The sequence below is a fragment of the Conger conger genome, chromosome 6 (assembly GCF_963514075.1).
Source record: "Conger conger chromosome 6, fConCon1.1, whole genome shotgun sequence".
Classification (NCBI taxonomy): Eukaryota; Metazoa; Chordata; class Actinopteri; order Anguilliformes; family Congridae; genus Conger; species Conger conger.
In genome coordinates, this window is record NC_083765.1 from 59,964,991 (window position 1) to 59,989,593 (window position 24,603).

At 41.2% G+C, this 24,603-nt stretch overlaps 1 protein-coding gene across 1 annotated transcript in view; it reads left to right on the forward strand.

The window, feature by feature from the left end:
• Positions 1 to 7,286: 7,286 nt before the first annotated feature.
• trpm1a (transient receptor potential cation channel, subfamily M, member 1a) overlaps positions 7,287 to 24,603 on the forward strand; it is a 33,023-nt gene continuing 15,706 nt past the window's right edge. Inside the window, exons 1-8 of the mRNA XM_061246990.1 lie at positions 7,287 to 7,367; positions 16,115 to 16,191; positions 17,805 to 18,009; positions 18,649 to 18,862; positions 19,227 to 19,351; positions 20,141 to 20,312; positions 21,396 to 21,570; positions 22,385 to 22,508. Of these exons, the coding sequence (XP_061102974.1) occupies positions 7,287 to 7,367; positions 16,115 to 16,191; positions 17,805 to 18,009; positions 18,649 to 18,862; positions 19,227 to 19,351; positions 20,141 to 20,312; positions 21,396 to 21,570; positions 22,385 to 22,508 (1,173 nt within the window). The remainder of the gene's footprint in view (positions 7,368 to 16,114; positions 16,192 to 17,804; positions 18,010 to 18,648; positions 18,863 to 19,226; positions 19,352 to 20,140; positions 20,313 to 21,395; positions 21,571 to 22,384; positions 22,509 to 24,603) is intronic.

Below are 24,603 nucleotides of genomic sequence, written 5' to 3' on the forward strand. Positions count from 1 at the left end.
TTTCAAACTGTACCTTAGTCCTACCTCCTGTCCTTTCCGATATCCCTATCCCTCTTGTCTAACCCAAAAAAAAACAAAAAACTGTACAATTCTTCCCTACTGTAAAATCCAGCTATGCCAGCTTGACCAAACTGGTCATAAGCTGAATTAGCTGGGTATGAGCTGGTCAACCAGCATGGCCAATCTGGTCATAAAGCTGGTCTAGCTGAGTATGAGCTGGTCGACCAGCTAGTGCTGGTCATGTTTCCAAACTGGTTTCAAAACATAGCTTGTGTTGTTTTTTTCAGCAGGGTTCTCTTGTGCCTTCATGGGTGAAATGCTGTCTACCACAATATATCTGCATAGGCAATAGGCTTCACTGTGAAGCTATGCAAACCTGGCTTCAGTCCTCAAACTTCCATCTCTATCAAATGGCTTCCCCACAGAACCAAGGAACAGGACTTCATATGCAGAAGGGTCACACACCTCCATACACCCTGCAGCCTGTAAATCTCTATTCTTGTGGATTAATTTCTAACCCTACAATGGTAGAGGGACATGGCTGCCTCTTGATCATTTCAGTGGGAATGATGTCCTTGTGTGTTTGTTACAGGTAAGGCTGTGTTGGTTCTCACAGTGGGACTCAATATACCTGAGAGAAACACAAGCTTGTGGTCCCTGGCGTGGCTTCAGCTGTCTCTATGGCAACGTAACAGCCATGTTAGCTTGCAGGTTGGACCCCAGGTAGCTGGAATATCTGCAGCAACCGCCATTCCAGTTCTCCTTGTTGAAAGACATTTTGCCAACATACAAGTTTTGTGTGAAGACAGGCACACTGAGACACCGGGACTTTGAGATCAGAATGCAAAGAAGTTATGAGAATTTTAGGAAGGCCTATTTTGCAAGTCACTTTCCAGTGTGGTTTCCATTTCAAGTGGGTTTGTCAGTCCTCCCTGGAGAATTTGCAGTTGAAGTTGTACGCTCTAGTCAATTAGCTTTTCATTTTCACGCTCCACCTCATTTGCTTTGTGTTTTCACATTTCATTTTGAACAAAGCAGGGATTAAATATTTTAACTGTGTTCTGAAAACAAATCAACCGATATACTGAGTGGCCATTCATTTTCTCTAACTGCTCTCTCCTCTATCCACAACCTTACACATGGTATTCATTGTGGCTTTTAACTGCTGGTCAGCTGTTTTCTCTTGTTGTCTTAGGGGTTGAATTATGGGAGGCTATGAACAGAAAACACTGGCACATTATCGGTTGCACGACATTGTGGTGTGTCTCAATTGATTGAAATTCAATTGACTGACAAGTTGGGCTTGTGCTTTGACTATGAAAGGCTTTATTTCCCCAATTGGGTTTTTGCTAATTTTCCTACAAATTTTGCCATAAATTAAATCTAAACAGGGAGCAGTACAAGGACTTATATGTTATGTTATTATATATTTTATATTTTACACTCAGTTGTAGTGTATATTTGTAAGTGGACCAATGAAGAATATTTTAGATGGTAAATGGTTGGCATTATTATAGCTCCTTTATCCAAAGCGCTGTACACTTGATGTATCTCATTCACCCATACATACACACACACACACGCACACACACCAATGGCGATTGGCTGCCAATGTCGGCCCTTTACCAGAAGTTTCTGAAGTCCTGCCAGTGTTGATCTAAAACAACAAAATAAACTTCATGGAACTCCAAACCAGTGACAGTGACATCATGCCCCCATACTGGCATGATATAAAAACGAATAGTTTCAGTATGTTCATTGTGAATAAACACAATAATCTACACGTCTGTACAGCCACTGGAAACATAACGCTGGTGTACAAGCTGCTTATCAGAGTTACTTGTTGCTAAGTTACTCAGTGTATTTTCTTTAGACCACCTAATGGCCACAGCTGCACTTGTGTGTAAACCCAGGGTGGGGCAATGCTTGGTGTGCTGGATCAATGTAGTTAAGTGGAATTGATATGGTAAATATACTATCATGCTATATAATATCAGCTGTGTTGAAGCACAGAAATGATTAATGTAACTTTCCCTGGATAAAAGAAACACATTCATAGAACATACGGTATATTGTTACAGCCTCTAATTATAGTTAATAACAGACTGATATTATCTTGAACTTTGTACTGAAAAGATTAATCATCACCAAACATAGTTCTTGCAATGACAGTTGTTCAATCTCACCAGACCTTGCTCAAAGATAAGATTTAGCATGAGAGATGAGAGGGTGAGTTCCTTTCATTCAAGAGTTATTTTCAAAATCTACCATAGCTGAGTGTTTTAAAAAAAAAACCCAAAGCAGGGCAAACATCTGAAAACTTCTCCTGAATTTAATTAACTGAATTTTGATTTACTGAGGGTCTGCTCAACATTATCTGCTTGACAGTTGTAGACATTGTGCAAAATTAAACATCAGAAAACTTTTTCTGGGTGTTCTGGATGCCTTTTCATTTGTCCACATCTTGAGCAGAGCCACATGATATTTTTACTGAAAGGTTTGTTTAGCTTTACATCTTTAAATAAACCTTTAGTTGGATAACAAAACAATACACAACATTCTTCCCTGGTGAAGGCCAAATTCAGAAAGTAGGCAACTTTGATGTTTGAGCGCCATCTAGTGAATGGAACATTAAACACACTAACATTAACATTAATCAACACAATTTCTTCAGCCGGTGTGTCCAATCATGTCCCGTATATAGAGTCCAACCCATCACCACTCCAGCTGATTTTACAAATGAACACACCTTGAACCATAGAGGAGGGAACTCATTTTTGAATGATTGAATGAATGAATGAATGGTTGGAATGAAAACATCATACCCTCCCTGTGTGATGCAATTGATAATTATGCTGATTGCCATTGCTAAATCATCCTATAAAATCAACAGGACTTGATTTGATATCCTGGTGTAAAATCCAGCTATGTCAGCTTGAGCAGCTTGAAAACTGTGCTGGTCATAAGCTGGTCTAGCTGGGTATGACCTGGTCAACCAGCATGGCCAAGCTGGTCATGAAGCTGGGCATGAGCTGGTCAACCAGCTAGTGCTGGTAGCTTGTGTAAGCTGGTAGCTGGTCAAGCCAGGTCAAGCTCGGAGCTGAACTGGTAAACCAGCTACCAGCTGTTTCAAAACCTAGCTTGAGCTGTTTTTTTTTTTCCCAGCAGGGTATACTTTTCTGTCTGACAAGTATTTGTAAAGAGACACTCATACAAATGTTAATCCCTTCAAATACTAGACTGTAAGATTTAGCACTTTTAAATATGAGTTGAATGTTTGATGATCATGAAAAACATCAAATAAAAATCAACTTACTCAGCTGTCAATTTCACACTGTGAATTATTTATTAACATTTGGTTCACCAGACACTGATCTACAGTTGCTTTAGCACATGCAGAGAAGGCATATCTCCTGTGTAGTTAGCCTGTAGGGCTGATGACAGAACTCATTATTTCAGTTCCAAAGATTAGCAATAGCAGATTCAGTTACTCTCTAGTGGACTATTGATCCTAATTCAAGGCACAAATACAACTCTAAATACAACTCTGCTCAGCTAATTTGTTTTTGGCCCATCCTAGCCACGAGCTGTGTCAATATGGAACACCCTACTCCAGTGGCAACCAAACCTGTTCCTGGAGGTTTTCACTCCAACCTTAACAAAGCCCACTTCCTTCAAAAGTTAGAGATCTTGTTGAGCTGATAATTAGTAGAGTCATTTGTACCAAATTAGGGTTGAAAACCAACAAGATGGTAGATCTCCAGGAACAGGGTTGGCTGCCACTGCGCTACTCATATTAAGCACAACCTTCTTGCTGACAGATGCATTGCTCTGGGCATGTTTGACTTAAACCTCCAGAAGTCTCCCTTTTTCCCATAAGTTCTCGCCACAGTATTCTACTTCTCAGTAACATTTTTTCCCCACACTGTCTGGTCATGTGAGCATTCTCCCATGTTGCTGAAAGGGCTTAGTTCGATGGCTGACTGAGTCCTTTGTACGGCTGGGATTAGCTTGAATGCCATCCTCTTATGTCTAGATCAGGAGGGTCTGGGCTGTGGCTTCGTTAGAACGGTCGCCGCCAACCCATTCATTTCTACTAGGTGTATATTTAATGGTGTGCTTCTGGCATTGCTGTTCTGCATAGTGAATGGTTAGGTGCCGAACGAGGATCTGGTTCTTTCAGGCTGATACAGGGTGCTGATATGATGGAATGAGGCAGGCATGCATTTGCAACTGGGAATTAAAATATTTAAAAAGTGGAAAATACAAGCAAATATATGGGGAAATGCACATTGAAATGCTTTTCAGATTATTAAAATACCAAATTCAGATGAAAATTTGCTTTAATCTCTCTTAATATATTTTGTACACATTTTAACAAAGCTAGACATTCCTTGTCACAATTACACAATGTATGTTTGAAGAGAAGAAAGACTGGCAGTGACCACTAGAGGGAGTTGCCGGCTATCTGAGATGTCTAATAATAATAATAATAATAATAATAATAATAATAATAATAATAATAATAATAATAATAATATACTGATTAGATATTCTGCTGCATGTACAGACCACAAGTTAAAAAACAATTGCCTAGTTTAATATAGCGGCATAAATGCCATAAAAACATTATTATTGTGTGTAATTCTGTTATTCTTATCTAAGTGAAAGGTATTGCAGATCTGATGGGGGCTGATATTCAATCCCCACTGCAGCTGTGAAGGGCAGTGTAAATATGTGCCAGGTCCACCCTCGTATTCTCTGTGCTGGTGGTTATGTCATCAATGTTTCTGGTGATGCTGTAAGCTAACCAGGAGAAATTAAACAAAGCAAATAAAGAATCGCTCACCACATTGGTCATGCAGTCCCAATAACCTGAGGTTGTGAATTTGTTAAACTTGTTTGGCTGCTACCTTGGCCAGGTCTCACTTGAAAAAGAGATTTTTAATCTCCACAGGCTTCCATTTATCATATCTAGGACTAATCATATTTTACTAATGTGTTCATTGACCATTGCATTACATAGCAATCAATTATATGCTCTTATCCATAGCAGGTTACAGAAGTGGGGAACATCAAATATATGTCCCTCTAGACCGGTAATCTTGTCCTAGATGTTAAAATGTTCTGATGTGTGAAAACTGCACTCCCCATGTAATCTGGAAAATGGGATGATGAAGGAAGGAAGAGAACCAGACGAGAGCTGTTCTGCAGATACCCGAGGCAGTCAGGGAATACAGCAAGGGTTTGTGGTCAGCTGTGACAAAAGATGTAAAGATGCCAAGGATTAGAATGGAGCAAAAAGAAGCTGCCTCTTCAGGGTAGAGCTCCTTGCTTACAGCAAGAAGGGCTGTCCATGTTGAGTGTTCGGCCCTGAAGCCTGACTAGGAGGATCTAGGAGTTCATTTGAGAGATTTGGTTGGAAATAGCACTGTTACGACCCGGTCTAGGGTCAGGCCATGACAGGGTAGATGATAGGGAAATAGAGTGTAGAATTGTGGGTGGGAACAAACCCTGCAGTCCGATGAGCAACTCTGGTCCTGTCTGCCTAAACAAATCTAAATGCACCTCGGCTAGTCTTCAAAGGCTTACCAGGCTGAAGGTGGCATGTAGCCAACCCCCAACCCCCCCAGACACTCTAGCTTTACCGGAGTCACTATTTGGCGAGTAGAGGGGCAAATCAAAGTCACAGTCAGGGTGGGCAACAGGGTCGAGCAGTAGTGAGGCACTGGGGTGAACAGATAAAAAAGGGCTGGGCAGGAATCAGAGTCGTGGGGATGCAAGGGTCAAAATCCAACCAGCAAACAGATCCAAAACGGGTTAGGCAATAATCAAAGTAAAAAACAAACGAGGCAATGGTCATACACGGTATATCGGTAAAAGGGCCAGGCGAGAGTTAGTCTACTCCGATTGGTAGGATTGGCGGCCTTTTCAAATGAACGACCCGGTAGCGGAAATGACCGATTCTGTGGCAAACCGGAAGTAAACAAAGATAGTTGTGTATCCAGCAAAGACAAATAGCTTACGACAGAGGTCGTAACAAGCACGTTTGGCAGTTTTGAAAGGATCGGGAAGACGAGTGATGGGACTGTAGTTCTGGATGATTGAGTAGTCAAAAGTGGGTTTCTTGAGCAAGGTGAGGTGGCAAAAGCTTGTTTTGTTCCATGATGTGGACAGGGATGAGCTCACCAAAGAGGAGAGGAATGGGAGGACGTAATGAGGGATAGAATGGAGGAGGGATGGAGGGATGGGGATGGAGCAGGTAGGTGTATTGAGTGGGGAAAGGGTAAGGGTTGTCTGGGGAGAGTTAGAGAAGTCCCAGACAACACATGAAAAGCGTGTTTGGTGTGCCCTGTATGGTAACCTCAGTTTGATGTGAGAACCTTTTGTTTTTAAGGTGTAAATGGGACCTGGAGAGTTGTGGATTCAGAAGAAGCAGAACTTCAGAGCTGGTTTTATGAAACAGGGCAGGCCTTGATTGACTTATAATATCTGCTCTTTGAAATGTGTCCTTTGGTCACTCTCCAAAATGACAGTCATTTGTGAGTCAGCCATAGTGAGTAAGTATGTGCTATTCGCTAATTTACCCAAAATTCCCTCAAACAACAAAGCAATGACATTACACAAAAATGAATGTGGTTTCGGATTTCTAATGTTTATTTATCGCACATAAAGGCGGATTCCGATCCAGCCCTTTCCAGTGGTCCTGCCAGCATTGTTTCTGTCAAAGTCGGTTTATCCTCAGCTTTATGTTTTAGTTAAAGTGTTTCCCCCATATTCCTCTTCCATCTGCTCTAGCTCTTCTCCCTCTGTCTCCGTCTGACAGCTGACAATAGCCCTTTCCATCTGACTTTCACTCTCCAGGCTTTAAAACCTTTTTTTGGGAGACTATGGCAATATAAAAGTAGATTTACCTTCAATCACCATTTATTAAATCTCTATCCATTATAAACCACAACTCCCCGAGGACAAGTGCATTAAGCCTGATTATAGAAGGCTGGAGAGAGTAAAGGGGGTCTATGTGTCAGCCACCCTATAGAGCGGGAATCTCTGCTGTCTCGTTAGTCAGAGTGTGGCATGGAGGTAAGGATGAGATAGGGGAGGACCCTGAGAGTTCTCATTTAATTTTTAGAAAGGAGGGGTACATTTTTATACCCTATTTTATTTTTGATTTTAGTCCTTGTGGTACTTTTCATCATTTGCGGCTGAACGCTGGCGTCAGGACAGAGGAGCCCAGGCCGAGCAGATGAGGCGTGTTGTTTCGTGACACATTTCGGGGGTCACACATGGAGAACAGGGGTGGGAAGAGGCAAAGCGGCTCGTTTAAACGGACCTCAATCAAGCGTACCACTTCTGGGTCGCAGAAGGTAAGATGGCCACCACTTTCTACTGCTCCTCAGAGAAGTTGCAAGTGTTCCACTGCAGGCAGGTGACAGGCGTGAACAGGACAGGGTGGATGAATCTGAGCACTTGGCTTCGTTTCCATGGTAACCAGGTGTAGGAAGCTGGGGAGTCATTGCATCTTGACATGAAGCATCTCTTTCCCTTGTGAAAGCAGATAAGTTGTAATGCATTTAATGCAAATAATAGAGATGTTAGAGATTGAATAATTGCGATATTGTTATTTGACTTTTTAAAAAGGCAATGTCTTCAATCAATGTCAAACTCAATTAAAAAGGTTTCTAGTATCTTTACAGCAGTATAATTGACAAAATTGTCTGAATTAACAGAGATCTCATTGTAAAGTAGTTTCTGTAGTAGCCAAGGCATTCACTCAAGAGCTAGAATGTATTATAGTATGTCAGTAGAGAAATATAATGTATTCAATGCGATGTAAATGGATACAATTTTAGTGTAAAAAATGTTAATCAGAGTTAATTGAACATTATTTTGCCATAAGTGAGTACATGCATATGGATTACCTTCCTGCTTAAAAAAACGGAAAAATAAAGCTAAAAAATTAGCCCAAATAAACTATCCAACACAAAGGCTCATGTTGCGATATTTTATTTTAATCTGAATTAATCCAGTTTTGGATTAATAACAGGCTTTTTTTTTTAAGGACAGAAACTGTGATAAAATTTAAACCAATTGTTTAAATCCCAAAATCCTTCACTCAAAAAAAAATGCATAAACACCCAAGGTCAGTTGTGCAACTATTTGGATTATTCTACATAATCACTTAAAAAAAACAACCAGATTACACTAATTACTATTTCAAAACCTTGTGAAAGGTCAGTGTTTTGGCAGCTAAACTCAGCAGCAATGCAGTAAGCCTGCGCGATTTGCCGTTCCCTGTCACAGTGTATGCATTCTGCTTGAGATTTTAAGATTCTGACTCATTTTCCATCCTTGTGTTGATTTTGAGGACATATATTTTTTTAAAATAAAAGACTGGTAGTGCTGGGATCAGGGGATAGGCTTCATGGGTCTCCCCCACAGAACTATTTCAGAACTGTGTCCATGCACCCAGCACAGTGTCCACGGCTCAGAACTGTGTCCATGCACCGCGCACAGTGTCCACGGCTTGGGGTCAGGTGGCTCACTGGAGACATGGCTTGTTTTGTCCAGAGGATACGTAAGGGCTTTTTACAGAGCAGGGGAAGATCTGTAGCCACACCAGCATTCGCTGCAAAATATATAAAAATATGAGTAAATATTGTTATGATCTTTAAATCATCCATAGTTTATAGAATCCTTTTCTTGAGATAGTGATGGCCAGTTGTCTAAATACTGTATTTCTGGTGTGTTTCTCCTAAATACACATGGTATAGGTTAGCATATTTAACATACACGTTCTCAGGAGTATGTTTACACTAATTTGACCAACTGGATAGAAGGCTACAGTAAAATCATACTGTACACACTAGCTGCTAGGAATCACACAATAAAATTTTGTTAGCCCTTGCCCCCTTTACCCCTGCTGCAAATATAGCATAGCAAGGAATGAGTTCCAGGTTTATATACTACCAGGTCTCATTTCTGACCCAAGACCAGCCTGCCGTGGGACCACGTGAGAGTAGGACTTTTCTGTGGTCATTTAATCTCTCATAATGGCCTAGTGAGGACCAGTGGAGCTGAGCTTGGCTAATGCCTTTTGTTCTTACTATTATCTGCTTTCATGTGATTAATGGCATATACAGTAAATGTATACTTAAAATGACTGATAAGGGAAATAAAAAGCTTTACATTGATGGGCACACACTTGTGGATGTGGCCCAGATTCTAACTGGCAGGAATGGATTATCTTCACAGATAACAACATAAATGTTCCAAGTGACAAGTCTGTCTGAGTTGGGATTTTATGTTGGTAGAAAACCAAAAAACTGAGGATCTGTTGTTGTTGTTGTTGTTGTTGTTGTTGTTGTTGTTTATTTGTTTTGTGCTACCTGAAAGACAGGCTCAAAGAGTGGGGGCACAGACATAACCAGGCAAGGAGTCGGATCTTCACTGCCAGGCCTATATTGCACCATCTTCAGCTCCTGCTTGTTTCATCAGTTGTTTTTGGCTTTGAAAAACTCCTTTGTTGCTTTAGCAGTATGTTTGGGATTGTTGTCTTGCAATGAAAGGCATTTGCTTAAAGTTGAGCAGATAAAAATGCTTCTGAACACATCAGAATTCTGCTTCTGCTATCAGCTATCAGCAGCTGTATTATCAATGAAGACAAGTGAGCCATTACCTGCAGCAGCCATACATGCCCAAACCATAGCACCCCCACCATATTTCACATCTTTCACATCTTAGGCAGTTCATTTTGGCCTCCACACTTTGCTCTTTCCATCATTCTGATGCAAGTGAGTCTTGGTGTCCTCTGTCTACAAGACCTTTTTCCAGAACTCTTGGAAGCTTTTATAGGCACCTCCTGGCTGTCCTGCTTTGTGACTAACTAGTGGTTTTCATCTTGCAGTGCAGCTTCTGTAGTTCTGTTCGTGAAGTCTTCTGCAGACAGTGTCTGCAGACATCCATACCTGCCTCCTGAAGAGCGTTTCTGATTGGACAGGTGTTTGGGGGTTTTTTTCCATTATGATTGGTCATCAACTGTAGTGGTCTTCCTTGGCCTACCAGGTCCTTTGTGATTACTGTGCTCACCAGTGCTCTCTTTTTTATTGACATTCAATGTTATTGAAAAGTAGATTTTTAGTAAGTCTGGTTTTGCCTGTGTCTCTGACTGTTTTCTCATTTCTCAGCATTGCAATGGCTTCCTTGACTTTCATTGGCACAACTCTGGTCCTCATGTTGACAACCACTTTCATAAGACTAGTACAAAATAGGTGGAAATTGCCCTCTTGGGGGGAAAAGTGGAAAGGGTTAACTATAACCTCCTTTTGAAAACTTCCTTTTAATCCCAGCCTCCCACTAATTAGCCCCTTGGGCGCCTCCCCCCAACATACACATATACACTTCCTCCCTTATCATTTATCTTATGACTTTTTCCGGTCCTAAGGCTAACTATTAGCATGTTGGGCTCATGTGATAGCTAACTGCATTTTCAAATCCAGGAGTACAATTAGTCTTTACATAATGAAACATCCGCTTTACAAGAAATGTTACTGTTGAAGAATAACGGACATACTCTCCAGGCATGTGCCTAATTAAATTATGCCCTTCATCAGCTTTGTTAAAAACATCCCGTGAATAGAGTACTATAGAAACATTAAAGTCATGTCCTTTTCACATTCAACCCACATTCCACCAGATTCCAGCTGAAGGCTAACCTCTATCTAATAACACACGTCAAGAAATAAATCCAGTATAGCTAGCTGAAAAAAACCCCACACAAAGCACTCCCCAGTTTGTCCTCATTACACTCCATTAAAATCTGACGTTGCGCATTCAATCTGGGCTCCCAGACAGGCAGATTGAATTAGCCAGACCTTTCATCTCCTCCTTCACTGACATCACATTCCACATATCTTACCAGCACTGGTTCTGTTCAGTTTTAGTTATGCTAAACTTTGATCAGGCTCCTGCCAATGCACCAAGGCCTTTTCTCTGAAAGAGTGATAATTATTTCATCTTCCAATCAGCGATTAATTCAGAACTTGCAATCTATATTTATAGGAGGTCTATATACTGTATTAGTGTTTTTTCTTGGAAAAACAATGTTTGGAAAAACAATGTTGGGGAAGTATTTATATGGACATATTGCAAAGAAAAATTTAACTAATCACCATTTGCTGAGTTTCACATTCTGAGGAAGCTAACTTTATCATTATATTAGTCAATATTATTTTATTATTTTTGACAATGACAATAACACTTGTTATATGACAATAACACACTGGGAACAGACTGCTACAGGGTTATCATGTTGTCAACCAGCAAAGTTGTTACCGCAGTTCTCGTTTTAGTACAGTATTTGTTTTGTATCAACATGTGCTCAAGTGAGAGCCACATGATTATGTTGGCCCCAAAAGGACAATGATTTGTTCTATTCACAAATATATTAATAGTAATCATTTGTTAATAGATTGTTGTGGTAACATCAGTGTAATGAGTGCAGCTCAGCTAGGGGTCGTGTTGTCATTTCTGCACAAAAAGCAGAGGTTTGGGTAACATGTGTCTCAGAGAAAATCAAGTGAACAAAACCATTCAGGAGGGACCCAGGGATCACAGTGGTGTGAGATACAATGGTGGGAATATCTACAGTAGCACTTTATGTAATGGAAAATGTCTTATATGCTTTAGTTTTAGAGGATGTTAAATGTATGTCCTACTGAAACATCAGTCGGAAAGAATTGCACAAATAGTCTTGTTGACAAAACAGTCTAGGCCATTCAAAACAACAAATTCCTTTCCAAGCAGTCATAATCTGTTTTTCCTGTTTCTTGAAAATCGGATGGATAAATTCTCTACTTCATGTACAATTGTGTTTTTGTGCTAGTGATTTGTGTTAAATTCAGGATAGAAAATTGTTCTTTAAAACTAGCTATTTATTGTTCATGAGCTGGTGGAGCTGGTCATGCTACCTTGCTTAGGGGAGCCAAATCTCATTCCAGCTAATTAAGTAACTTCTTGGGTAGTGTTTTTTAGCCTCTCAAAGAAACCTCTCACCAATTCACTGCTCTCTGGATTTGCAGTTTTAAATGCCATGAATAATAAAGGGCTGACATTTAAATGAATCATTTAAAGTGAGCTACGGTCTTTAAAGTTATAGTCTTCAGGCCTCAGTGGATGCAATATGTGTAATCGATAGCTGTAATCGACAATTTGCAGAAGTCCTGTAGGCTACTATATTTGGGGTTGGCAGCCCCCCATCTATATCACACTCATCTTTCTAGTTGCAAGACTAAACATTTTCTCCAAAGAAAGTTCTGCTGTAGTTGTTAGAATGTCGAATGGTGGAAATGCTACACATTTCATAGCTTCTGGATGCCACTGAAGGCTGCATGTTCTGGTGATGGTAAAAAGAAGGGATCATTCACTCTGGTCCTTGTATCCAATGCTAAGTGCCACTGATTTGCCAGACTGTCTTCACACCTGACTCCCAGGTAAAAGCACGGTGGAAAACCAGAAGTTCTCAGCCCTCGAGGACGTGAGTTGCTGATCCTTGGTATAAAGGATGGCATTCACCTCTTCGTATGTCAATAGCTACTGTACAACTCGCCCGCCAAAGCAATAAATTCAGTGTAGACAAAAATGATGCTGTAACTCTGAATTCAAAAGCCTATACCATTTATCTAAAATTAGACTAAATTGTGCAAAAGGATATTTAACACACTGGTGTTTTTATAACACAGACATATACAAAATTTCAGTAGGACTGTCATCATTTGGCAGGATTTGTTTATAGTCTAGCTATATTGCCATCTTAGTTCTTATGAGTTGTAGATGATGATGGCCTTTTGAAGATTCGCTTGTATCATTTTATTTGTTGAGATATGATGCATCGTTCGTGGGGCAGGAGCACTTGAATCCCAGCTGTTGAACTCTGAAATTGTGGGAAAGCATTGCCGTTTGACTGCAGCCAAAAGCAGTTTGCTCGTAACAGGGCCGGAAAAGGATTAACCGAGACTGGAGTTGGATGACCTGGCCCACTGAGGTGACCTGGCCCACAGTCATGTCTTAACAAGGCGGCTTTTAAACAGAACGGCAGCGTCCAATTGTTTCAATTATGTAAATAGAAACTGAAATCAAAGCAGTGGGGCAGGGTGGCACTTTCCAAGAGGAGTTAAAGAGACTTTACTTTGTTGTGTGTGGATGTATGTGTGTGAGGGGGGCAAAGAGAGAGAGAGAGAGAGAGAGAGAGAGGGAAAGAGAGAGAGAAAAAAGAGGGTGAGAGAGAGAAAGTGAGATAGCATATGTTTCATTTCCTTCCTGTTTTGATGTCGTCTTGCCCATCCTCAGTGTCCCCATACGTAAGGACATTATCAAGAAATTCTGAGATGATGAAAAGAAAAAAAAGTTGTCCAAGAGAGAGTGGAGATTAGGGGGGTTGGCTATCAAAGTAGATTTGTTGAGCCTTGTTCCTGTAGGGGGATGAAAATCCCCTCCAGGCATGGGGACTGGGGTCATGGGACCAGAGGATTACCTTGAACTGGAGTCATAAGACTCGCCCAGACAAAGAGCCTGCTCACATGTTCATCATATGAACGCGGCCCTCATAAGCCATGAACTTACATCTGTGTGGGGTTCACTGCGCGGGGTGGACGGGGAGATGGTCACTGCTAGAGACCCTCAGTCCTGAGAGCGAGCGAGGGGAGCCTGAACTAAGAGGAGCCCCTCTCTCTCACCCTGCCTGGCCTGGCCTCCACGTGCCCTACAGGTAAGATCCTCTCTGGCTGCAACCTGGGGTGGTGATGTTCAAGGAGCCTCGGTCACCGTCACTGTGTGTATGTGGCTGATGCTTCCGTCCACTGTGGCATTCAATGTTTGCAAAAAACCTGCGGTTGAAAAATTTATTAAAGGAAGGGATACATATATATTGTTCTGTAGAGTTTTTTTTCTGTGGAAAACGATTTGTTTTCCATATAGGAGCTGCAAATAATTGTTCTAAATGATTCCGTACTGTTTTTGTTGCGTGTTACATTTTAAGAACCGTTTGGCGATGGCTTGATACCATAATGCATGTTGTTTGAGGGGTTTTCTTCCCACTGCAGTTTTTTACCTTCTGTATTTGCTATTTTGTGGCTCTGACATGCTGTTTGCCCTTTCTCTTTTGCCCTTCTGTGAAGCATTTTTGTGACAGTCTCAGTAAAATGTGCTATAGAAATTAAATAATGCATTAGAATCAATCATATACTTATGTAAATATATGAACAATTAAGAAGACTTACAGCACAGGAAGCTATACTCTGGGATCCTTTAATTAATGTCACAGTTAATCAAAATTGCATAGCTACAGACATAACACATAGGAATTGTAAGGAGTTCTTGAAATACAATAAATGTTTTCTTTACCTAAGCCTTTTTTCTGTTTTATGACCACAGCCAATGACCAGTTAACTTATTGGGTGGAGAATTCGGAGCTTAAAACTCTGGTCAAGCAAATAAACTATAACAATTCATAAATACTTCTGCTAGTTTTCACTCTGGAGATTTTTTACTCTTCATAAAAACACCTGCCAGTACTTCAAAATCTGTCAAAATCCCTTAATAACTTCCTTTAATTAGCATATTTTTACCATCCGTAAAAAACGCCTTTTGTATGGCACTTTGTAACTATCCATGCAATTGAATTTGATCTATTTACATATACTATATTTATCATTATAGTTTATCATTTATCATTAAAGGGGGGTTTTGAGAAATGTCCTTCTCATTAGTTGTGTTATTCCCAACCCTGTGAGAAATTCCTGGAAAGCCCTTCTTCAGAAGCTTTGGTCCATAATGAGGTCTTACAGCCACAAAAGGTCTTACAGTTTAGTTTATTTGAGCTTATTATTATTATAATTATTTTATTTTTTTGGGTGTAACCCTGGAAAAAAAATCCTGAAAGACAGTGATTACAGACACAGCTTTTGTCATATTTGTTTCAGACTAATTCAAAGAACAATGTTGATGTTCCAGAACAAAGCCAGGGTCTATAATTTGCACGAAAACTCTGGGTTGAACATTGTAGATGTACTCAATGAACTGTTTTTTATGTAACTTTTTTCATCCTGCAATACTCACACACAGCAGCAGCTAATAGTAAGAACTGTCTCTTCGGTCTTGTGAATGTTACGTTACGGTTGCTTGGTGGTACGGCGCAGCCGTAGCCGAAGTGTCCGCCTGTCGGTTGGCACTCGTGCTTAATCCCCCGTAATCCAGAGAAAATGCATTTTGAAAAGTGCCATGCCACTGTGAGCCAGGGCAGAAGGGCGTCCGCACTGAGCGAGCGCCGCATTAATCGCCACAGCGCAGCAGTGCACTGTACGCCGTTAATAGTGTCAGGCTTTGCACGCACGTATTCGCCGCCGAGTTCCACAGCTTCCCAGCCGTGCCCGACTCCTGCTTCCGCCTATGGGAGGGATTATGTCCTGGCCCACATTAAGAGGATTCTCTACATTCAGTACGGTGAAACTTGACATTTCTGCTCCATATTTTTTTCATAAATGAACCCTGAGATAATGACCAATACTCACATGCGTTTGACCAGATGGTGGACGGTGATATACGTTCAGAATTAACTGCAGGTGCTCGGTGTGGTAGCATTTGATTACAGCAGAGACATGTGACAAGAACAGCACTTCGGGACTCCATAAATTCATTTTCTTCAGGTTATTGCTCAAAGAGTTGAATAGTGAATATCAGGTTCCCTTGCAGAATCCGTTTGGGGTGATGTCAAAGAACATATTGTAACAGGTTTTGCTTCTGACCCTTTCCAAGGTTTAACCAGAACAGCTAGAGCAAGGATTATTTCAGAGGTACACCATGAACAAATGTGCATTTCCAGTCACAAAACAAGTTAAGAAATGTGAGACACGTGGCCCTGATTATGCTAAACTAGGCTTGCACTACTCACCATCCATTCAGCCCTGTACACTGTCTATGTCAGTGAGCATGGTAGAGCTGTTCAGCCCTGTACACTGTCTATGTCAGTGAGCATGGTAGAGCTGGAATTTATCTCAACAGAGGGATGATAGCATAAAATCCAGTCCTTTATGGGGTTTTTTTCAATCCTTTTTTGCAGGCACAAAAGGCTTGGATAGAGAAAACCTTCCACAAGAGAGAATGCATTCACATATTTCCAAGCAAAGAGCCCAACAGGTATGTATAAACGTTAAAGCCTTGTTCTGTGATGTGTGCTATACTGTTTTGTTTCTTTTCTTTTTTTTCTATGATTTTTTTCTTCTTTAGTTTTAGCAAATTACATTATATGTAAATTGTATCTTCCATAATTAATGACATTAGATTATGCATAGATTAATTATGCACATTGCACAACAGGCCAACAAAAAACAAGCAAAACAGTTTGAGTAGCTCTGTAAATCTTAATACAGACTGTCGCTAACATACTAAACTTGGTGCTGATTTTTAACATGTTATTTATACTGTATCTTCACCTCTCAATTACGTGTCCAACAATATGCCAACTAGTGTATTCCCATGTAATGTCAGCCTAAAATAACCTCAGAATACTGGGAGATAGGGAAAGGTGGATCTTCCTAACACAGCTCCACAATTCACTCCTGTGAAAATCTCATTTACAATGCTTGTGGCTGTCTTGCAGTGTCTATACTAGAACTGTCAGATTTTTTGTGTGGGTCTGTGGGTGGACCAATGAACAGTGAATGGATTTCTACCGTCAAGGATTAGAAAAAAACCATGTGAGCCATGTGACAAGAAATGAGAATTAGGCTGGGACCGTCACGTGTCAATGGCACTATGTCATAAGAGAGCTTAGCTACAGACAGAGAGATGGACAGGTCATGGGTGGAAACATGTATCTGCCGCAGAGCCACTGCATGGTGAATACAGACATTAAGGAGCCTCTATTAATTACAAAAACAATTTATGCATTCATAGATAAAATATACACTCAAAATACACATAAATTGTTCATCCTTTTTCTCCTCATGTTCCTTTTTAAGCTTTTAAAAAAAACAGTTAAAAAAACTGCTAAAAAAGAAAAAACTGCTAAAAATAAGCATCTGTGCTTCATTCATACAATAATTCATAAAAATGTGCTGATTGCGCTGAACATGTCTTTATAGTTACCTTTATAGTTACATATAGTTAGCAATGAGATCACATTGTGCTTTCTGGAGAAAATTAAAGAAAATGTAAATGCTTGCTGAGATTGTAAAAATATATATAAAAATGTAAGCAACTCAGCAGAAAATTATTCCTGGATCTCAGGAATTAAACAGGATAACTTTGTTTTTTCAAGACTGGTTGCTGCTTATCCACAGTTTCAAAACTAATCACAACAAAATAATGACCTTACCAAGCATTCAGCTACATCACTATGTTCCTCATTCTGCTGTCAATAATCAGAAATGGCAGTGCTACTGTGACTAGGGGTCCAATGGGATGACATATAATTGGTGAGGGTATTGAAAGAGTGCTGCAGTCATGATATTTGACATTATGCAGGCTTAGTTATGTGTAGCATTAAAGCATTCCCCATTTGGTAATGGGACTAAATTGTAAATGTAATTAAGGAAAGAAACAGGGGCCTGTTCCACAAAGCAGGATTACCAAGTTCACTGGATAATTACACTAAGTAAAACCCAGAAGCCACAAAAAACTGGAACATGGGTTGAAGTAAAAACGGCTGTTCCAGGTTTTACTTTGTGCTGTTATGCGGCTAACTCAGTAATCCTGCTTTGTGGAACAATGCCCGGGTCTAATTTGGATGTTTATTTGCGTTTCTGTAGATGCTGCTGTGGTCAGCTGGTAAACCAACATGTGGCCATCCTTCCCGGCTGCACAACGAACAAGAGTTCAGAGGACACCAATCAGATCGTGCAGGCTGATGCCCCGGCGGAGAGATGGTCTGTCGTCAAGCACACACAGACCTGCCCCACTGACGCCTATGGCGTCATTGAATTCCAGGGGGGTGGACTTGTTAACAAGGCCATGGTATGACTCTCAACCGTAAATCTCCCCAAAATGATGTTCTCCGCTCTCAGAAGTAAAGTGACAGTGGAGATTTCCCAAATATACCCAGAAAGTACAGTAGTGTTCTCTTTGGGTACAAATTTTTCAAGCAAAACAATTCCTTTTATTTATATTCCTGGCTAGGGGGTAAAATTTTATGTACAGTATCTATAGGGTACCGCCCCAGTGACAAGTATTTGTACATTTTGAACCCTATTCATACTTTTATTTCTGGGAGTGTGGTGATTTCATTGCTCAAAGGCACTTAGGGCCCTCATTGGTAAATTAACTATACTGTATATCTTAGGAAAGGCTTTATTTTTAAACTGTCATTAAATCTTGCCTTATGGCCATCTTATGGCCACCACAAGTTTGAATGGGAGACCCAGGAGAAAAAAAGTATTTGACATTTTTTGACATTATATAAGTGTCTTGGATGACAAAAACATCTTACAGTAAAAATATATGTATTATGTATTTAATCTGAATTGAATGCCCCTTATTTTAAGAGAAATACTGTATAGAGCTCAGGGAAGCCAAAATGTAATGTCCTCATTTGAGGACACAGGGTCTCAGGATAAACTTACACATAGCACACATCCTCCTCCTCCTCCCCACCAGTACATACGGGTGTCCTACGACTCAAAGCCGGACAGCCTGCTGCACCTGATGGTGAAGGACTGGCAGCTGGAGCTGCCCACGCTCCTCATCTCCGTGCACGGCGGCCTGCAGAACTTCGACCTGCAGCCTAAACTCAAGCAGGTGTTCGGGAAGGGCCTGATCAAGGCTGCCGTCACCACTGGGGCCTGGATCTTCACCGGCGGAGTTAGCACCGGTGGGTCTCTACGGTACACTTATTTAGCTGACACATTTATCCAATGCGACTTACAGATCATTAGACTAAGCAGGGGCCAATCCCCCCCAGGAGAAATGTGGGGTTATGGGCCCAACAGCTACCCAGATCTTATTGTGGCTACACAGGGGCTTGAAGCCCCAACCTTCCAGGTCTCAGTCAAGCGCCTTAGCGACTAGATAATAGGCTGTCAGCATGTCTACCAAAAAGCTATTGGCTGCCTCCATGTCCATTGCAATGCATCCATAAGCTTTCCTTCACCATATTATTCTCTTCACAGTACAGATATTGTTTATTTTCAATTGGTCTGGGACTAATGGTGTACTGTACCCGCTTCTGTCCCAAGGGGTGATCCGTCATGTCGGAGATGCCTTGAAGGATCACTCTTCGAAGTCCCGAGGGAAGGTCTGTGCTATAGGGATTGCACCATGGGGGATTGTGGAGAACAAGGAAGACCTCATTGGAAGGGATGTAAGTTCATGCATTTTTGCTTTTGAGAAGTGAAATTAAGGCCTGGGAGGCCGGGGAAATAAATGTTTCCTTGAACCCAGGTTTGATTGTGTCTATTAGCTTTTTGTTGCTGATAGTTTTGTCTACAACATATGAGCAGCACACCGTTTCAAAACAACCATGGCCTTACAAGGCTACTGTACGTTGTTATTTGATGAAAGTCAAGGTCCAACTTTGTATTAAGTGGCCCTAATCCTTGTGCAATTACACTATAATGAATACAGGGGCCTGTTTCACAGAGCAGGATTTTTTACTTCAGTCCTTGTTCCAGATTTGGGAGGGGTCCAGGTTTTACTCAGTGTAGTTATCCAGTTAACTTAGCAATCCTGCTTTGTGGAGCAGGCCCCTAGTACAGCATGACCATTGTGTACATAAATAGTGATACTACAGGGGTGACATGGCTCAGGCAGTAAGAACAGTTGTCTGGCAGTCGGAAGGTTGCCGGTTCGATCCCCCGCCTGGGCTGTGTTGAAGTGTCCCTGAGCAAGACACCTAACCCCTAAATGCTCCTGACGAGCTGGTTGGTGCCTTGCATGACAGCCAATCACCGTTGGTGTGTGAGTATGAATGGGTGAATGAGAAGCATCAATTGTACAGCGCTTTGGATGAAGGCGCTATATAAATGCCAACCATTTACCATTTGATACAGGGTACAGTTCTTGCACCCAATAATGTGTGTGTACAGTGTAGTGATGCTGAACCTGAAGTAATAGTGTGATTAAACCCTCTAACCTTCTGTTTTCCTCACAGGTGACCAGACCCTACCAAACCATGTCAAACCCTCTGAGCAAGCTCTCAGTGCTGAACAGCAGCCACTCACACTTCATCCTGGCTGACAACGGCACGTGTGGGAAGTACGGTGCCGAGGTTAAACTCCGACGCCAGCTGGAGAAACACATCTCCCTGCAGAAGATCAACACCCGTAAGCTCCTCACCACTGTCTTCCATTAGGCTCCCATTAGCATGAATCTATCAAATCAAATGTCTTTATATAGTGCATTCTGCATTTGTCATCCTGGCCTAGGATCCTGGCTTAAACCTGAACCCCCCATGAGAGCAAGCCTAGGGCAGTGGGTCAGATAGAGAGAAATCTTGAAACCTAGGAAGGAAGCAGAGTCAAGTAGCGGCAGAAAGGTGTTTTGGGCACAAACACATTGGTGTTGTAGATCCCAAAAAGCCTACTATCCCAACAATATTCTTCTGGACACATAACAAATGCAAATATTTTGGCAAATAAATTACAGATAATAGTAATGCAACAAGGGTTAACTGAGCCCTTATGCCATGTATATGTGTAGCATGGCTGGACCAGGGCGGAATGGTTGTGTCTCCCACTAGAGATGTGTTCTGCAGGAACGTCCTCTTGATACTGTGACCTGTGGGTTTCCCTTTGTCATCCTATGCCTGGGGAAAGCAACAAGGCAGGGACAGCAAAGGGATGCTCAGCTGTCACCACTGACATCACCCCCCAACCCCCACCTCTACTCCCTCAACACTTTACCACGTAAACATGGCATGTGGTAATGCTCTTTGAAAATAGTTGCCAAGACAACAGGCCCTCAGTGCCAGGCACACCTGCCCGGGAGAGAGAGTGTGGTGTAGTTGTGATGCTAGCTGATGATATTTACTACCCATGATTATACTTCAGTGTGATCATTTCTGATAAGGATATTTTCAAAGACAGTGGTAACTCTTCATCTGGTTTACCCAAATGCTTCACTCTTGAGGTGAAAAAGCACAGTTGAGTGCATGCACTCTCAGAAGTAAAAAAGGTACAAATGCTTTACCTAGTGGTACCCTATAGGTGCATACAATTCTACCCCTAGCCAGCCATACATAATTCATTTGTACCTTTTTTGCTTGGAAAACATACTCATTTGTACGCAAAGAGAACATTGCTGTACTTTCAGAGTACATTTGGCAAATGTGTCCCTTGAAGAACAGAAACTTACCTCCACAGTGACTTTGTTTCTGAGAGTGTGTGGTGCGTGTCTGTCTTCCTTAGGTCTGGGGCATGGTGTGCCACTGGTGTGTCTGATAGTGGAGGGGGGTCCCAATGTGGTCTCCATCGTGCTGGAGAGCCTTCGGGAGGACCCACCTGTCCCCGTGGTGGTGGTGGATGGGAGTGGACGTGCCTCCGACATCGTGTCCTTCGCCCACAAACACTCGGAGGACGGCAGGTGAGCATGAAATTTGGGTCCCCTTCGTTTGCACCCCGTTTGCTGCTAAGTTATTTGGGGGAAACTCCTGTGCTGTTCTGACCAGAAATGGTCCTTTTGGTCCTGGGATATTTTTGGGGACACATGATGCAACATCTGCATAATGTCTATCAGTCAGGAACTCATATCTAGTTACATGCAGTAGGTCTGGTGAAGGGGGAACTGAGCAAAAACAAAATGCCGCAATGCTGAAATGATTTACTCAGGTGATTTTACAATCAGCCCCACTGCCAGCCTCAGTCTCTACTTGTGACAATAAGAACGTGTTTTATTGGATTTATTTATTGGAGTATATATTTTCATGCCTTCATTACAACAAAAACACTTCCCCGTGCATATTATGTTTAGATAGCATACTGTACATTGTACTGAAAAGTGTGCATTTGGATAATTATTTCACCCTTTACCAAGACCGCTGATGTAAGCCATCAACTCACATACTTCACGATTCAAGCTATCTGTCTATTTGACAGATTACATAAAAAAAACATCAAAAACACAGAGAGGCTTTGACATTAAATTCCCCACTTCGCCCTCGGTTTTGTATAGATCTTTCTTATTATTTTGCTGGGGAGACATCCTCATTCATGGCACACTGATCTTAAGTTTTATCTTTTCATACAACTGGATACTATTATATCCAAAATATATTTTGTTAGGGGTACAGCAGCAATGCTTCCGAAGCAAAAGCCAAGGTGATTTTCCCAGCATTCCACAGAGTTGTCTTCAGTGTGGAATTGTGGGTAATGTAGTCTTCCCTTCTGTCATCTCTCAGCCTGGTGAGTGAGAATGCCAGAGACCAGCTGTTGGTGACCATTCAGAAAACATTCAACTACAACCGCAGTCAGGCCCAGCAGATGCTCCTGATGGTCATGGAGTGCATGAAGAAGAGAGAGCTTGTGAGTAAGGGGGATGTCTAAACCAGGGGAAGATAATTTATTTAGTCCTTATTTCAGGCACCAGATAAGGCCCAACAGACAGTATGACATATTAGGAAATACATATGAATTACATTTATTTAATCTTTTGCACAAATGTACAATTCAGACAGTTATACAGAGCAAATATTGAATCAATGTGCAGGAGAGGTTTAGAAACCCGAGGGGGCTTATGCTAAAACCTCACCTAAAAAGGTATATATACAGTACATTATTTTAATTCAAGGATACAAAGTGAGATGTTATAGAAGGAAATTATATATAAACTGAAAAGAATAATAAAGCATAAAATTAGTTGAAAAAATAACTATTAACATTATGAATTACATTTTAATAACAAGGAAAAATAGGGTATTCTCAATTATATATTGTGTATTGTTTTATTGTTTTGTATATTTACTTATGGGCCACGATAACAAGATAAAATAAGGTAAAGCAGATATATTTCACGTGTCAGGCTATATTAACACTTAAGATGTTAGGCTATAAGTAACATGCTAAAAACATGACTGTTTTTCAAATCTACAGTATGTCTTGTATCCATCAATAAACCCATGTTTTCAGAACCCACATTGTCCTGCATATTCATTTCTGTGGCTTGCATCTCATTGTTCATCAATTTCATTCACAAATATTATTTCTTTCCCCTCATTTCCCCTCATACCCACTATAACATCATGGATTTTATTGTATGCATAGACAAGGCCTGTAACACATCTATTTGATTTAATTATCCCATAAATGACCACTTAATCTTCCATACTGCATAATTGTATACAACTAGCTTTGACAATTATCATATTTTGGCTATTGCATACAGATATATTTTGCAGCTTGTATTAACAAGCTGGTGTACAGGTCTACCTAATAAAGTGCTCAGTGAGTGTATATGCAGGCTATAGCCTAGTGGCTACAGTGCTTGACTAGGACCAAATATGGGGTGGCCTGTAGCGTAGTGGTTAAGGTGAATGACTGGGACACGCAAGGTTGGTGGTTCTAATCCCGGTGTAGCCACAATAAGATCCGCACAGCCGCTGGGCCCTTGAGCAAGGCCCTTAACCCTGCATTGCTCCAGGGGAGGATTGTCTCCTGCTTAGTCTAATCAACTGTATGTCACTCTGGATAAGAGCGTCTGCCAAATGCCAATAATGTAATGTAATTCCCGGTAGGGCTTTTCCGTGGGGAAATTCCCATAGTTCAGGCCCAGCCGCAGGAGCTTGCAGTGGAACCGGGAAGGATTAGTGGCTCAAGCCTTGGTGTAGCTACGATAAGATCCGCTCATCTGTTGATCCACACACACCCATAACCCTGCATTGTTCACTTGCATTGTATACTGTTTTGTATTGAAGACTGTTTGGTCTTCACAGACTCAGATCAGAGACTTCACATGACTTTGCAATGTGGTTGACTACATGCGTTGCTTAATTTCCAGGCATTTCAATGCATGTTATCACATTTTGGCTCCTGCAGCAGATTGTGGTAGGTAAAGTGATGAGCCTATGCAGGGTGAATGGCATGTTCCCGTTATCACATATTGTCATATTCTGATGTTCTAACTTGCTGTATAAACCCCAGCCTCCATTCAGCTATACATTGCAGGTTCAGAGGTTCAGAAATGCTTTCTGAAAGAATAGAATAAAATTTTTTATAGTGTCATGCACATAGTGGTCCCCAGCCTATAAGAGCTTACAAGATAACATCGCAATGGTATTACGGACATGGCAATAGTCCCCAACAATGAAAAACAACTATTTTTCACCAGGCTTGCATCACAGATGGAAAAAAGCCAACATTTTCCATACTGTACTTACCATACACTAGTGGTGCCATCAGTGTGACATCATTAATGTGCACCTAGTATGCAATAGAACAGCCTTTCTCAAACCTTTTTGTGCTGGGGCCCAGTTTCAAGGCCCCAGCAAGGAGTTTCAAGGCCCAGTAGGTGCCCCCCCCCGCCCCGCCCCCGGCACCACCACCGCCATTTAATTTTTTTACTTTCTTTGTTTTTTTTGTTGTTTTTTTTTACTGTATTTTGAATGAGCATAAAACCCCTAAC